The sequence below is a fragment of the Loxodonta africana genome, chromosome 20 (genome assembly GCF_030014295.1).
Source record: "Loxodonta africana isolate mLoxAfr1 chromosome 20, mLoxAfr1.hap2, whole genome shotgun sequence".
Taxonomy (NCBI): Eukaryota; Metazoa; Chordata; class Mammalia; order Proboscidea; family Elephantidae; genus Loxodonta; species Loxodonta africana.
In genome coordinates, this window is record NC_087361.1 from 73,686,612 (window position 1) to 73,701,833 (window position 15,222).

A 15,222-nucleotide genomic window follows, 5' to 3' on the forward strand; every position below is an offset into this window, starting at 1 on the left:
CAATTTGGCTGGGCCATGATTCCCAGTATTCTGTGGTTGTCCTTCATTTTGTGATTATAATTTTATGTTAACAAGGGTTAGAGTGGGATTATAACACCACCCTTACTCAGGTCACCTCCCTGATCCAAGAAAAGAGAGTTTCCTTGGGGTGTAGCCTCCACTACCTTTTATCTCTCAAGAGATAAAAGGAAAGGGAAGCAAGCAGAGAGTTGGGGACTTCATACCACCAAGAAAGCAGCACCAGGAGCAGAGTGCGTCCTTTGGACCCGGGGTCCCTGTGCCTGAGAAGCTCCTCGACCAGGGGAGGTTTGAGGACAAGGACCTTCTTCCAGAGCTGACAGAGAGAGAAAGGCTTCCCCTGGAGCTGACGCCTTGAATTTAGACTGGTAACCTACTAGACTGTGAGAGAATAAATTTCTCTTTGTTAAAGCCATCCACTTGTGGTATTTCTGTTATGGCAGCACTAGATGACTAACACAGGGTCCTAACCACCAACCTTTGGCCTAGTCGTCCAGAGATTAACATTTTGCACCACACAGGGAGCACTAGAGCTTACCGAAGGGCCCAGAACAAACACTCTCCCAGAGAGTATGGTTACCACACCTCCCTCCCGCCCTAGCTGAGGGCAGACCAGGCTTGCAAGCTTTCTCGGAATGGAGACTTTATCCCTGCTCCCAAATCTACAAGACATAAAAAACAAAAAAACAAAAACTTGAATGTAGTTAAAGATGGAGTCAACACAACAAGGGAAAAGAAAGGCGAAGAAAAGCAAAACCACCCCAGCGTCAGGCCAAACTCGGCAGGGTCCCTCCCACATGATATATATATCCACTCTCCTGCAAGAGAAACAAGGCAGGGAGGAGGCTCTGGCTTGCTCCCCAGTGACACATGTTATGATGAGACAAGATCCCTTCATTATGCGTCCACTTAGTGCTCACTCAAACATGCCACAAAGTGGAAGTAATTAAGGAATCTGTATAAACCTCGGGGCAACCTTTCCAGTCCTCCTGCACACGGCCTCACACATGTGGGCACAAGCTAACGTCAGCCCTGGCTGCCCTGGGCTTTCCAAATTAAGATCTGATGGCAGCCTGTGTGCTGCTTTGTGCTGACATCCACCAAAGGGTATGTGAGCAGAGGGGACCAGCCCTGGGCCCTAACCAGCAGAGCCATGTAGGCTAGCAGAGGGCCAGGGCACGTGTCCAAACACCCATGGGCTTGGGCACTTCGCACTTGCTGCAGGGCAGAGGCAGCAGGAGAAGCTGGTTGCGGGTGGCCTTTGGGACACACGAAGACCATCCCCAAAACTCCTGCTTGGTGGCAAGTCATCATGGTACAGACACCAGTCAGCCTTACTGGGACTCTGTTCCCAGAGAGAATACAGAAGAAAGGAGTGCAAGGCTGAGAAAGTTCTTCAACATTCTGCTCCCCTCAAGGACCCTGCCTTCCCAGATGTGGTGAGCCTGGGTGCCAGAGAGGCCCAAGTCGGGAAGAAAGCAGAAAAAGCCTGGTTGGTCCTCCTTAGCCAGCAGGGCAAGAAACAGGCTCGCAGAGGATAGATGAGTTCCACAGCCACTTACTTCGGATTCCTCGCTCATTTGCTCACTCACTCAATTCATTCATTCGCCAAACCACTGTGCTAGGTGGTGGGAACAAGATGAGCCTACAGATAGGAAGAGAGGGTGTTTGAGCTTCAAAAAAGCAGACCTGTCTCCCGTCATCTCTAAACCAATATGGAAATAATGTGACCAATAACCGTGAAGCAACTGTGCTGGGTGCTGTGAATGATATAAAAGAAATATATGGTATGGTACTCTCCAAGGCACCCATTCTTTGACAAAGTGGGGACTTCAAACCCAGTGACCTCTCCATGCTGTGGGGCCTGGTGAGGGAGGCAGGCTGGCTGGACTGCCTCATCAACTCCTGTAAGGGTAGGTTACCGGGATACCAACAAATTCTGCAGGCAAGGCTCCCTGGAGGGAGTACATAGGCTACGCACTCCTTGAAGGGAGGACAAAGTCTTGGTCATCTTTTACTCCAGTGTCAAGCATGGTTTTTGGCACCAGGTAAACATCCACTGATGGCTTACTGAATGAAAGAAAGAATGAATGAATGAATGAGTCATGTCATGCCCTGAGTGGTGAAGTTCGGGGAGGTGAGGGAGAAGGGCATAAAATGGGATCCTTCAGTTGTCTCCTCTCTTCTCTGTTTTCTTCAAGCTCAGAAGAGTGAGGGCTCCCCCACAAAACACAAGCAAATCCCAGATCTCTCTCCCCGTTTGGCCCACCCACCCACCCATCAAAGAGCTGGGTGTTGAGGTTGGCAAAGACGGATCACCATGACAACAAGCTAGTACCAGAGCAGAGGCAGCACTGTGAACCTTGCTCCTCTTCCCCAGGAGCCTTGGAGGAAGCTAGCGTTCCTGGCTTCCCTATGCAAAACCCACCTCCAGAGGATCCCTGGCACTGTGCCCCACAGGGTAACCCAACCTGTGATCTGCAGACATTTTCAGACGGAGCTGGTGAGGGTGGTCTTCCAGCTGACATGTCTGAGGGATCCCTCTAAAGCCAGTCTGCAGCACAGGTGAAAAGTGAAAGTTCTTCCACCAACCCATTGGATAACAATTACGAACGAGCGCGGGCTAGGTGGAGATCATTAGGCTCAAACAATGTGGCGGACACATAAGGAAGCCATTACGCCAGCAAAACTGCAAATGTAAAAATAGAGCCCCACATAGCTTCCTGGTTACCACATGCTAATTTTGATGGGTTTTCAGTGCCAGTAAAGTTTGGTTTTCTTTTGTCTCCTGCCATGCCCTGGTTCCCCGCGTGTACACTTACTGTGGGAGGAGATGGCTTGTTAAAATACCCAGTCCCCACCCCATGCCCCCACCAAGGCTTCCATGGACAAGCAAGGGTTGCTGCACAGTTTGCAGGGTCAAGGTGGCTCTAAGATCATGACTGCAGACCAGGCCCTGAGAGGGCTCACCAGGGCCCAGCTCGCAGGTGGAGGGGGACACAGACCACCTGTCTAGCAGGCAATAGGCAGGAATGGCACACCATCAGCGTCAAAGCGACATCAGCACTGGGCTGCATTCTAAGCCCCAGCCGCAGACAAACTCTTTGGAGAGTCTCAGGTTTGCCAAAAGCAAGTTTGGTGACTTTCTTGGGGCAAGTGTCCTTTATTCCCACAGGGCAGAGCTCGTTCTCTGAAGTGTGGGGTATCTCGTATCTCTGGTGTGGATCACAGCTACCCTCTAGATTTTTTTTTGATGTTGCAAGAAAGTCAACATACATCCCTAAACCCTGCTGAGGGTTTAGGATGTGATCCACTTAGGACCTGAACTACGGTATACAGGCCCTCACTCACGCATTCATTCATTCAGAGATACCGGCTGAGCACCTGTAATGGACTGGGCTGAGGGTACACCTGGGAACAAGATAATGTCTCTGCCCTTAAGGAATATTACTGTATTCGTTTCAGAGGTCTTTTGGTCAATCTCACATTCTGGTTTCTGAGGTTCAGTTAACAGCATTAAGCACACCAGGTGCTATGTCACAACTGCAGGCTGCCACGGGGAAGCTGACGCCCATGAGAGTGGCCTGTTGAAGGTGGCCCTGGGAGAGGAAGCTGTCACCAGGCAGAGTTACCCAGATGGCTCTGGGCTGCCTCCGTGGTTCCCAGGTCCTGGCATTGTGACCATAGCTTTGCTTGGAACCTGGCTCTTGGCTCTCACTTTCCTAGCATGCGACCTCCCTGTCAGGACCTCAGTAACTACTGCAGCCTGACAAACCCGGCACCCACTTGCCTTTTTCCTATCCTGATCCTAAATTGCTGCTGAACTGGGCAAACCAGCCTTGGGTTGAGTTAAGCATGGCAAAAACTCAACGTGCAATTCACAGGTTGATGTTTCATTGTCAAGAGCTGGACCCATTCGGCTGAGGCCATGTGGGCAGTGAGGAGAGTCCCAGTTCTCCAACCCCAGGAGCATGTCTTCCCCCCAAAGCACTTACCCATGCAGGAGAAGCTCTCCTCAATTCCACCAGTGGGGCTGGAGGAGCCATCGAGGGCCCAGCTGCTCTGGGGAAAAGGGCCAGGCTCCTGGTCTGCCTGCAGCCTGTGGAAGAGAGAAGCGGTGGTCACTCATGGTTGAGGTTATCTTGGCCTCAACGCCTCTCCATGAGACTAAAAACCCTCTGTGAGCTTGGGTATTCTCTCTGCTTCTGCCCTGCACCTCTCTGGCTGGGCCCTTCCTGATGAGTGTAAGCACTCCAGTGGGCGGCAGGGCTGCTATGGAAAGTTGGACCAGGCCGGGAGCTCCCGAGGGTACCGGGAGGCCTGATGCCTGTCACTCCTTGGCGTTCTTCTCATCCCTAGGAACAATGCATCACCCAAAGAGGGATCATCCACAGAGGGCAGAAGGATCCCTCAGTGACTCCAGACCCTTGGGCCTTTGTCCTGCCATGACCCCTGGCCTCAGGATGTGCATGTATGTCCAGCCGTGTGCCTACACACAGAGAAGAGGTTCCTGGGCAGCTGAGATCATGATTCCTGGCTGCACAGGGGTCACACTGGCCTCCTTGGGCATTCCCACAGTTCAGGCAGCTAGGAGGTCAGGGAGGGTGAAAAGGTGAGCTCATCTGGCGTCACAGTGACTCCTGGAGGGATAAGTCCCTGCTGGGCCAGTTGTGGCAGCAGCAAGGAAGGGTGAGGTCTCTGGGCACCAGCTCCCAACTGCACACAAACCTCTGAGCACAGCCCCAACCATGCAATTGGTCTTAGGAACAAAGGCCGTGGGAGCTTTTATTATAGGCAATCACCCTGGGCTCTTGGAGCTGGCCCGCCCACCCATCCGCCTGCGCCTGCTGTCTCCAGCTAAATGGACCCTTTGGCAGCTTGGCTGAAGGGGGAGGGGGAGGCTGTGCAGGCTGGAGGGGAGTCTGATGGGCTGGTCCTGGGGAGGGGTGGGCAGGGCCAGAGGATCCTGTGAGGCTCCTGTGCCACCAAGATTTCTTTCTCTCTCTCTAGCTTTCGTTTTTCTAAACACCCAGATGGTTGAGACTTTGGGCTCAGCTCTGCCACTAACTCCCCATGTAACTTAGAGCAAACCTCTTTCCCTCTCTTGGCCTCACTTGCATCGGGAGGTGGAATAGATGACCTCCAGAGCCAGGTCAGTCTGACAGTCTAGGGCTGTGTGACCTGTTTGCTGTGACTGCACAGCTCTTTCTAAGCCACTGAGGCACGGTTGAGCCCCTGAGTGTCTGTGGACCCCTCGGCTGGGTGCTGGGGATGGGTGGGGTGGAGTGTGCTCAGGGACAGTGGGAACATTCTCCTGCGGAGAGCTCACGGGATGGGGGCACTCACCATGTACTACAGTCAATTAGATGCCCACGTACATAAGTGCCAAGGGGACAAACAACAACTGGAGCTGGGGCTTCTTGAAAGCAATGAGTGTGGGCTTGGAGTTTTGAAGTAAGATGCAGCATATTTAGTGAGAAGGTAGTAGGACACTCTCCCGGAAGAAGGGAGGTTCTGTGTAGAGTGTACCGAGTGTTTCTCGGGTAAGGTAACACACGTAAGGAGCTCAGCACAGCAGGCGCACAGTGACCAGTATTAGAAGTAGTGTTGTTGCTGTTAGGTGCTGTGGAGTCAGTTGTTGACCCATAGCGACCCCATGTGACACGCAGAACTGCCCCATAGGGATTTCTAGGCTGTAATCTTCATGGGACTAAGGAGCCCTGCTCAGTGGCTGAGTGCTCAGCTGCTAACCGAAAGGTTGGTGGTGAGAACCCGCCAGCCGCTCTGCAGGAGAAAGATGTGGCAGCCTGTTTCCGTAAAGATTACAGCCTTGGAAACCCTATAGGGCAGTTTTACTCTGTCCTATAGGGTCACAATAAGTTGGAATCAACTCGACGGTAACTGGTTTTCATATTTACGGGAGCAGATCACCAGCTCTTTTCCCCAGGGAGCGGCTGGGTGCATTTGAACTGCCAACCTCTTGGTTAGTAGCCTATCGCTTAGAAGTAAAAGCAGTTTGCTGTCGTGACTGTTGCTGCCATTATTATGATGCACGGGGGGTGGGGGGGTGCCTAGTTGTGTCAGCCATACGGGAACTCCAACCCTAGGAACATCGGGAAGGCAGTCTTTAACTCTCTAGCCTCGGTCTGCTCTGCGTGTTTATTCATACCCTCCTCCAGCAGAAGACTTCACAAACAAGGTGGGTCGGCCAGGACGCCCACCTCCCTAAACACAGCTAGACCACATGTTTCCCATCGCCTCCCAGCCATCAGGGACATACTGCCTGTGCTGGAAGTCAGAGAGAGGTTGAAGCAGATAGAAGAAAACCATGGCGGTGGCACCAATAACCCCACAATGCCGACACCATTAACCCTACCCCCTCACTGAAGTCCTACTAAAGGTCTGCTCAAGGAGGGAAGGACAGAACTGCCAGGGAAAGAAAACACATGGCACTTAGAAAATAGCAGGTACAGCCATGGAGAAGCTGCGGTAGCCCTTTTCCAGGAAAGCACAGAAAATGAGGCTGAGGATCTGAGGGAAATGATGGGTGAGACCAGAGGCTTGGAGAGCAGACCGAGGGGCATGTGGGCCTTTTTGGGTGCAGTACGCAGGGGTACCCAGAAGGAGTGGTGGATGGCTCAGAGGAGAGGTGGAAGCTGAGCTTCACTGGGCAGGACCATATCCAGACCCTTGAAAAGAGATGGGGGGTGGGGATGGCTGGCAGATGCGCTCTCTGGAGGAGCAGGTCAGGCCCCAGCAGGCTGGAGGCGGGAGAGAACATGGCAATCTCTGCTTCTGTTCCACTGAGCCTTTGCAGAGGCCAAGGTACCAGGGAGGGGGCAGACTTCCAGGAAAATGGGATGTCTATGGCTTCTAGGCAGCAGATGGCACCTCCTTGGCTAGGAGGCTTGACAGGGTGGCCCAGCTTGGCCCTAGGCAGAGCTGCCTATGGCAGCAGCTCCAGGCCTGGTTGGGGGTGCTGGGCTCCCACCCGTCTCCCTGCAACGTCTGGTCTCACAGTGTCTTTAGTCCTAACTTACCCTTGTCTAAGCCATGACCCTACCTGCAACCCTAATCCAAAGCCTGAAAAGGGCAGGGCCTAGGAGGTGGGGTAAAGAAAATCCCCAATGAGACGGTGGGACACATTCCCATTTCTGCTTAAAATGCAAACATGCAAGAAGTATTTGTTGAATTAAGGAGACATTACGCTGAGATGTTCAGAGGAAAAAGCTCTGACCTCTTTGGAAAAATGTCAGGTTCTAAATATGCCAGGGGACTTGTAGGGTGGATAACGGAAAAGCTTAAACAGTTTGATGCCGAAACACTTTTACCCAAAGAATGAATTCAAAATGAAGGAAATCAGGTAGGAGAAGAAAGTCAGAGTCATCAGGGAAGCATTTTACTAAGAGGAAAAAGGCCATTCAGAGGAAGGCCTGCCCTATATTTCTGCTTCCTTGAGTTCTCTCATCAGCCTCAGAATCTAAGTGAAGAAGGTCACAAGGGACAGAAGTGAGCTGCCCTTCAGGAAAAGGGGCACGGGCACACTTTATGGGCAGTACAGTCACGCTGAACACATGCTTTGAGAGCCTGGGATGACCCAGGCAAGAGCTTGCTTTGGTCATGGAGTCAGCTAGAATTCTTCCAGTAACGGGGAGCTCACGACCTTACATTCAATTTGTAAACCTCTTTAGTTGTTGGAAAGTTCTTCCTGTTGAGCCTCAAATCTGTCTCAAACTAGCTTCTAACCACCATGATGCTGACTCAGTTCTCTGGAGCTGCACCAAGTAAATCTAATTCATCTTACAACATGACAGCCCTTCAAATATTTGAAAACTGTTCTCAGATCCTCCCCAAGCCTTCCTCTTCCAAAACAAACTTGTTCAGTTCCTTTAATCATTCTTACAACACCTTTTCTGGATCCCTCATCAACCTGTCAGCCCTTCTCTAAATGTGTTTTTGTGTGTCATTGTCCTTTTAAAACATAGCGTTTCTAACAGAATGTAACACTCTAAATGAGGCCTTAGCTCCTGTAGACTACAGTGGGACTATTACCTTCCTTGTCCGGGACCCCAGATGTCTGTTACTGTAGTAGAAGTTAGTGTTAGATGTTTCAGAGGCCAAGTCACGCTGTTGCTTCTCGCAAAGGTTAAAGCTCCTAGTGTTTTGTTTTTTCCTTACTCAGGCCACTGTGAGGCCTCAGAGACCCCCAGTGTCCCGAGAGCAATGCAAAGCATTTCTACACGCAAATGTGAGTGCTAGTCTCCTCCTGCGTTAGCATAACAAAAACTAAAAACCATGGAGAGTTTAGTCGGGAAGGTGCTTAATTTGCACTTGGGCATGTCTTAGCCGGGTAATAATTAGTCATTGAAATTTAGTTTACTTAATGTGGTCATTTTAATAACGAGTTATATTTTTCTTTAAAAAAGCCTAGCTGACTGAAGTGTTTGTTTTTCGCAGCACTTGATTTGCCATTTCTGAAGGAGGCTGGAGAGACTGGCTTGTTGACTGTGTTGTACTGAATACTGCCCCGCCACCACCGTCCAGGGCGGCAACATCTATCTATCCATTCAAGAAGCATTAATGATGGCCCTGGCTGTGCCAGGCACATATACAAATATGCATAAAGAAATATGATAACTGGACAAAGAGAGGGAGAGGGAGAGAGAGCATGTGTAGCATGTGTTACTGTATCATTACGGGAGCGCCTAAGAGGAACATTTAACGTTTTGCTCACGTGAACTGTACTATGAACTGCGGTGCCCAAGCGTTAGCCTAACTCACTGTGGTGGCAAACATCCCAGGTGAGTTCTGCCAGACAGACCTACCTCCTCCCTCTGCACATAAGCATCCACAATACCAGAATGTGCTCATTTCTCAGAGAGCAGCAGAAGAAACTCTTCAACATATCTGTGCCCAAGCTTCTGTTGCTGAGTAAATTTCTGGGGGGTGCCCTCCTTTTGAGCCTCTGCTTGTGGTGGAGTCCCCAGAGATTGGACCCAGGTTCCCCTTTTATGTTCCCAATGCCATCTTAGCTCTCCAAAGCCCCAACTTAGCAGGCCTCATCTTGTCTAACTTGTCCACCCTGGGACCCTGGTCTCCTCTACTTGTGCCCTTTGCCTAGCTTCTCATCATCAAGGCCCCTCTCCTCTCTGGCTTGCCCCTGGGTCCCAGCACCAATCTCCCCTCCTCCCTCCCTGCCTGCTCCTCGCAGCTCACCTGTACTGGAAGGGGGCCACTGTGGCTGTGACTGGTTGACTCTGCTGATGAACGGAAGAGAAGCTAATGGTCCCTGGGGCCGGGGAGGGCCGTTTGCTCTGCACTGGGCTGCTGACTGGAGAAGAAGCCCCAGAAGCGGCCCCCTCATCATGCTCTAAGGGCCTGGGGATCCCAGAACTTCTGAAGTTTACATCTTTTTGGTCTTTTCCTGGGCAGTTAGGAGGCTTTCGACCTATAGGAGCTGCTGGTATTTGGGTTTCTCCATGAGAGCTTGTGCGGGATGGGCTCCTGCCCCGGGCCTGGCAGATCGGAATCCCTTCCTGGGCCTTCTTCTTCTTGCCCTGGCTGCTCTGTGTCTCCCCAGCTCTTCTGGGCCCAGCCCAGCTGGGGAGGGCTGCTTTCGGGGTTACCCTGGGGCTGCTCCATGGGGAGCCAGAGAGGCCTTCACCACCCTCAGCTGACTCCCTCACTGCCCCAGCAGCCTTGGGGGAGCCTCTGCCCCGAGAGGCCCGAGGAGAGGAGTTTCTGGAAGGGCCTGCTGCCTTGCCCAGTCTTGGGGAGGCCGCTCTCTGGGGGCTGAGGGCCAGGCCAGCCTGGCGCGGCCGCAGCTGGGGAGAAGCGCCCGGTGTATGAATCCTGGTCTGGGAAGAAGCTCGGGGCACAGGGATGGAGGAGGCATAGTGGGGGCGGCTGGCAGAGTTCACATTGGCCATCCCATTCATGGTCAGCAAGGCCAAAGACAAGGATTACTGTCCTGCAGAGAGAGAGGAGAGAAGAAAACCATTAGGCACTGGCTAGCCTGTGGCTTGTCCTTTACTACCAGCAGCCGTTTACATGAAGCCCTTTACATGAATCAGTGCCCAAGCTCCTGTCCCTGGGCATATAAAGATGACGTGGGGAGACATGAGCACAGGCTGGGCATCGGGACTCCTGGGTTTACAACCCGACGTGGTCACTGGCTGCCTGCCCAACTCTGGGCACATCCCTTTACCTCTTTGCTCTGAAAGCCCGTTGTGAGGCTCAGATGCAAGCACATAGGTGAGCGTGCTGTGTAAAATGCAATGCGCTGTACAATGGGGGGAGCCCTGGTGGCACAGTGGTTAAGAGCTGCGGCATGCTACAAGGTCGGCAGTTTGAATCCACTAGCCACTCCTCGGAAACTCTATGGGGCAGCTCTACTCTGTCCTACAGGGTCACTATGAGTCAGAACTCGACAGCAATGGGTTGGATTAGGTACAACAGGGTAGTGTAACTTTTCTTGATTCCTTTCCTGTCCCTTTATGGGTGATAGACTCTCCTTCCTGCAGGCCCCTCCCTCTTTCATTGTTCCCTGACTCCAGAATGCCCCAGCACACACACAGTAAATAAACTCCCTTAATCCTCATCTCCCCTCCACTGGCCATTTTACCTGACTCCTGTCTCCCCACCCCCCATTTTCACCTCCCTCACACCCCTCACCTGTTGCCATTGAGTAGATTCCGACTCATGTCGACGACCCATTCTGACTCATGTCGACCCTACAGGACAGAGTAGTACTGCCCCGTAGAGTTTCCAAGGAGTGGCTGGTGGACTTCAACTGCCAATCATTTGGTCAGCGGCCAAGTTCTTAAGCACTGTGCTCCCAGGGCCACCTCTCTAGTGGAGTATAATATTCTTCCGCATCTCACTGTGCCCTAAGTTGGGGGTCCAATCACAACTCTCCCCAATCATAAGCCCCTCTCTTTGAGACTGCTACCACCTGGCTCATACCATTCTCTGGTCATCCTCATTGATGCCATCTCTCCTGGTCTCCCCCACCTCCCCACAGTCACCCTACCCCCACAGTCGCTGGAGATTGGGCACCTGGCTCACAGCCTTCCTCTCCTGCTCGTTCCTTACCCACCTCCTGCTCTTGCAAAACAGACCTCTATCACCTCCTGACCGCTCTCCTCTAGTATCAGAGACGGAGTCTCCACCTATCGTTCAAGGGAGACTTCTATTCCTGCACCCCGTGCCCCAAGACTTCACACCTTCTCTTTTAGGACCTTGTTCCATTAATTATCCCATCTCTCTCCTGTATCTTCAACGTCTCCCCTTCCACCAGCCTCCTCTTCCTGCCATGTTAATTAATGAATTAATGGCTCCATTAATCACTTTCATTTCAAAGGGAATTTGAGGCAGTTTACAAAGAACTTGTAATCAATTCCAGATAAACAGTTAAATGTAAAAAAATGAAATCATAAAAGAATTTGAAGAGCATATACATGAATGTTTCTGTAATTCTGTGGTGGGAAAGCCCTTTCTAAACACCAGAGCAAAGGCAGAAATCATAAAAGAAAACACTGATAGGTCTGAGTGCATAAAAGTTAAAAACTCTGTGTGAACAAAAAACCCTTACAAAAGGTTCAAGGCATCAACGAACTATAAAAATACTTGCAACATGTATGAGAGACAAGAAGCAAATACCTTTACACATAGGAGCTATAATAAAAAGCAAGAATACAAAGCAAACACCTAGTGAGAGGAAAGACAAAAGACTCGAACAGGAAATTCAGGAAATAACTATAATTAGTCAAAAAAGTAAACAGCAAAAGGCTTCATTAGCAATCAAAGAAATGCAAATTAAATAACAATGGGCTATCGGTTGGTGCTATCACATTTACCGTTAAAAAAAAAAATTATACTATCCCGTATTGGTAAGAGTACAGGGCCCTGATACGTTGCCACACCTAGAAATCTGTCCTGGGGAAATGATTAAAGATGGAGGCAAAGATTTAGGTACAAGGAAAATACCCAAATTGATTCTCTAAGAGTAAACTGGAGTTGGATGAAGATGGGGACAAAGGACACTCTAGACAGAGAAAATAGAAACAGAAGTGTGGCCAGCCCACCCCAAACCACTGGGATACCTGGAAAGTTGTCAGCAACAACGGGATTGTTTACGGCTTTTGCTGACCTCTCCTTGGCCTTTGACTCTGTGGTCCCGCATCACTTACAGGCTAGACTATAAGAAGTCAGGGTAGACCCCTGAGCACTGATGGATTTACAAAACTACAGCTTGAAATGGCCCAGGGCTTACAGGATTGCTCTACTGACAGATGAAATAATTTCCATGAGAAAGAACAGTCCTCTGGCCCCCTCCCCTTTCCTCTAATTTGTACTTTAATGACTGGGATACCACTATTGGATGAGCTGGAGTCCCTGGGTGGCACAGTTAATGTGTGGGCTGCTACCTAAAGGTTGGAGGTTCAAGTTTACTCAGAGGTGCCTCAGAAGAAAGCCCTGACAATCTAATTCTGAAAAATCAGGCTCTGAAATCTCTGTGGAGCACAGCTCTACCCTGACACACGTGGGGTCGCCACGAACTGGAATCAGCTTGATGGCCACTGGCTTAATGCAACCTCTCCCTCCCCAGCAGAGAAGGGTGGCAAAGGCACGTGCGTATGTTCAGGGGACCACAAGCAGCTTGCTTCCCGCCCCCCCTTCCGGCCAGGGGCTGCCCCTCGCCTGGACCTAGAGGATAATATGCAAGGATTGCCTGACTCCTACTCCCTTCCCCATCCATGGTACCCACCAGGCCACAGACTGAAGGGCCACTGTGTCACCCTTTGCCTGCCCTCGGCCCCATCATATCAAGGACAGCCCCACACGAGGGACCGGGAAGTACCATCATAAATGGATCTCAGAGGGTGCCAAGGAGGTACTACCTGCAACAGTGAGAACTGAGTAAAGTATTTCACCTCTCCATGCCCAGTCTGCAAAATGAGGGTAGGATCAATCCCAGAATCTGCAGTCAGGTGGAGAAACAGGGAGTTTTTCAGACAAGAAAACACCATGCTTTAGCGTGCTTTCAGGTCCTGCACTCAGCCTTCTCCCCTACTAGAGGTGAGGGTGGGCTTACTCTGTCATCCTTCCTCCCCCATCCACTCCTCTAGTGATATGCCACATGTATCTGTGACAATGCTGAGCAGGACCAGAGGCTCACGTGTGGGCCTGCTCATGTGGGGCCTGAGCTGCTGACTTTGGCCTCCAGCACAGAGCCGGACCGTGCATCAACCAGCTAAGTGAACCAGCTGGCCACTCAGAGGAGGGCCTTGAACACCCTGCAGCCATGCCCTGGGGCCTTTGGCATTCCTAGGTCAGCTCTCCCGTGCCGGTGCAGTGCCACACGGCCCCACCTCTGCTTCTCCGCTCAACCCCAGCGCCCACCAACTCCCAGTGTGGGGACCAAAGCCAATGAGGCCCCTCAGACCACCCCCCAGGAGCTACACTGTGAGAGAACCCATAACAGCATCTCGGTTCACCTGCGTCTCTCCTGGGGGCCGCTCTTCCACCAGGGTGTGCTGCCCAGGGTCCCCCAGGGGCCCAACTCACCCACATGGTCCTGATGCACCCCCAGCTCCCAGCTCTGCCTGGACAGGCCTGCACCTCAGGCTCAGCCGCCTAGTCCCTACAGCTAGGGCTGGCCAGGTTTCCAACCCTGAGGCCACTTCTCTCTCACTTGCTAATGGAGCAGACGCAGTTGCTTTTACTCCATCATCATTTTTTCAAACGCTCAATGGGAAGAAGATTTAAAAACATCCCGTGATAGGTCACAGGAGCCCCATCCCGCCCTCTCCACTGCAGTTGGGGCCCTGCTCTCTCCTGCCCAGAGGACAGCCTCACCTAGACAGGGGCAGGACGGGCGTGGGGTGTGACAACCCTGCCCTGGGTGGAGGCCTGGGAGAATGAGGCCACACTTGCGGAAGTGGAAGATAGCCCCCCAAATAAAGTGGGAAAGGGGCACAAAGAGCTTTCCAGGTTTGCTGTCAGATAGGAATCCATAGACACTCAGCATCTTAAGAGCTGAAAGGGGTCTCATAGGACAGCCAGCACATCCCTCTGCCCTAGACGTGGTCACATATCTCCCTTTTGTTGAGACTGTATTTTAATCCTCACAAGGTAGGTTTTATTATGCCATTTCACAGATAAGGAAAATGACTCTGAGGAAGTTAAGTGAGCTTCCCAAGGGCACACACCAGTGGACAGTGGTGGGGCTGTGATCCAAATACAGGTAGGGAGGACTCTGAGGCCCAAGCGTGGACCCCTTGGCCACAGCAACCAAATGCATGTCCAGCCTCAAGCCTGGACGCTCCAGCCTTCATGGTCCCCTGAGTTGGAGGAACAGGAAAAGGGAGGCTAAGCCCGGTTTTTGGATTTTGAAAACCAGAAGAGAAAAAAATCAGGCACAGGCAGCTATGGGGAGGCCTCTCTTCACCTCCTCAACACTCCTAGATCTAGCCAATTTCCCTGTGCCGCTCATATCCCATTTGCCTTAGCAGTCCTGGGGCCCAGGGTGGTGCCGGAGCATTGCGGTGTGTGAGACTGTAGGCAGCATGAATGGGGGGGGGGGGGGCGGGAGGAGGTAGCACACCTGGGATTCAAGAGGAAGACTCTGGGGCTACTGGGAGCTGGGGGGTGGGTGTAGAAGGAAGAGGAGAGAATGTCTGTGGGGGATTGGCCTCGCAGCTGAGACCCATGGGCACTCAGCCTCCAAAGCTCAAGGGTGAGGCCCCTGCCCAGGCGATCTCTCCCAGGCCCTAGTCAGATGCCTGTTGGCCACGGTACCCAATCTGCATTCTTAATGGGCCAAATGATTTGGGAGACTTCATCCTTGCTCTGGGGCACAGTGACTCCTTCTCAAAATGAAGATGATTCTTTCTGCTGCCATGCTCCCACAGCCTCATGTCCTGAGCAGGCTGAATAAGGTAACGTCTGGAGAATGTTTGGCCTGCTGCGATGAGCAGGGTTGGCTGTAATGGTCCCCAAACTCCTGGCTCTATTAGAGGGAAATGTCCCAGAGAAGCAGGACAGTCTATCTCTCTTTTGGACAGGGCTCTGTTCAAGCCAAACAGCTTGGTTCTCAGTACTGATTACCCTTTGTTATACCTTCACAATGTGTCAAGGACAGAAGTTTGGGGGTGGAGCTGGGAATGGAACCAAGGAGTCCAGTTCTTACGTGACCATGCA

General features: G+C 51.8%; 1 protein-coding gene across 12 annotated transcripts in view; it reads right to left on the bottom strand.

Moving 5' to 3' along the window:
- The window catches only part of NAV1 (neuron navigator 1), a 326,822-nt gene that overhangs the window by 212,105 nt on the left and 99,495 nt on the right, over positions 1-15,222 (bottom strand). For 10 of the 12 annotated variants that reach the window (XM_064273409.1, XM_064273406.1, XM_064273405.1 and 7 more), the window contains exons 2-3: positions 9,235-9,988; positions 4,014-4,117 (exon numbers count right to left, since the gene is read on the bottom strand). In XM_064273409.1, coding sequence (XP_064129479.1) covers positions 4,014-4,117; positions 9,235-9,956 — 826 coding nt within the window. In that variant the 5' untranslated portion in view covers positions 9,957-9,988. The other 2 variants (XM_064273407.1, XM_064273408.1) reach the window with 2 other exon arrangements.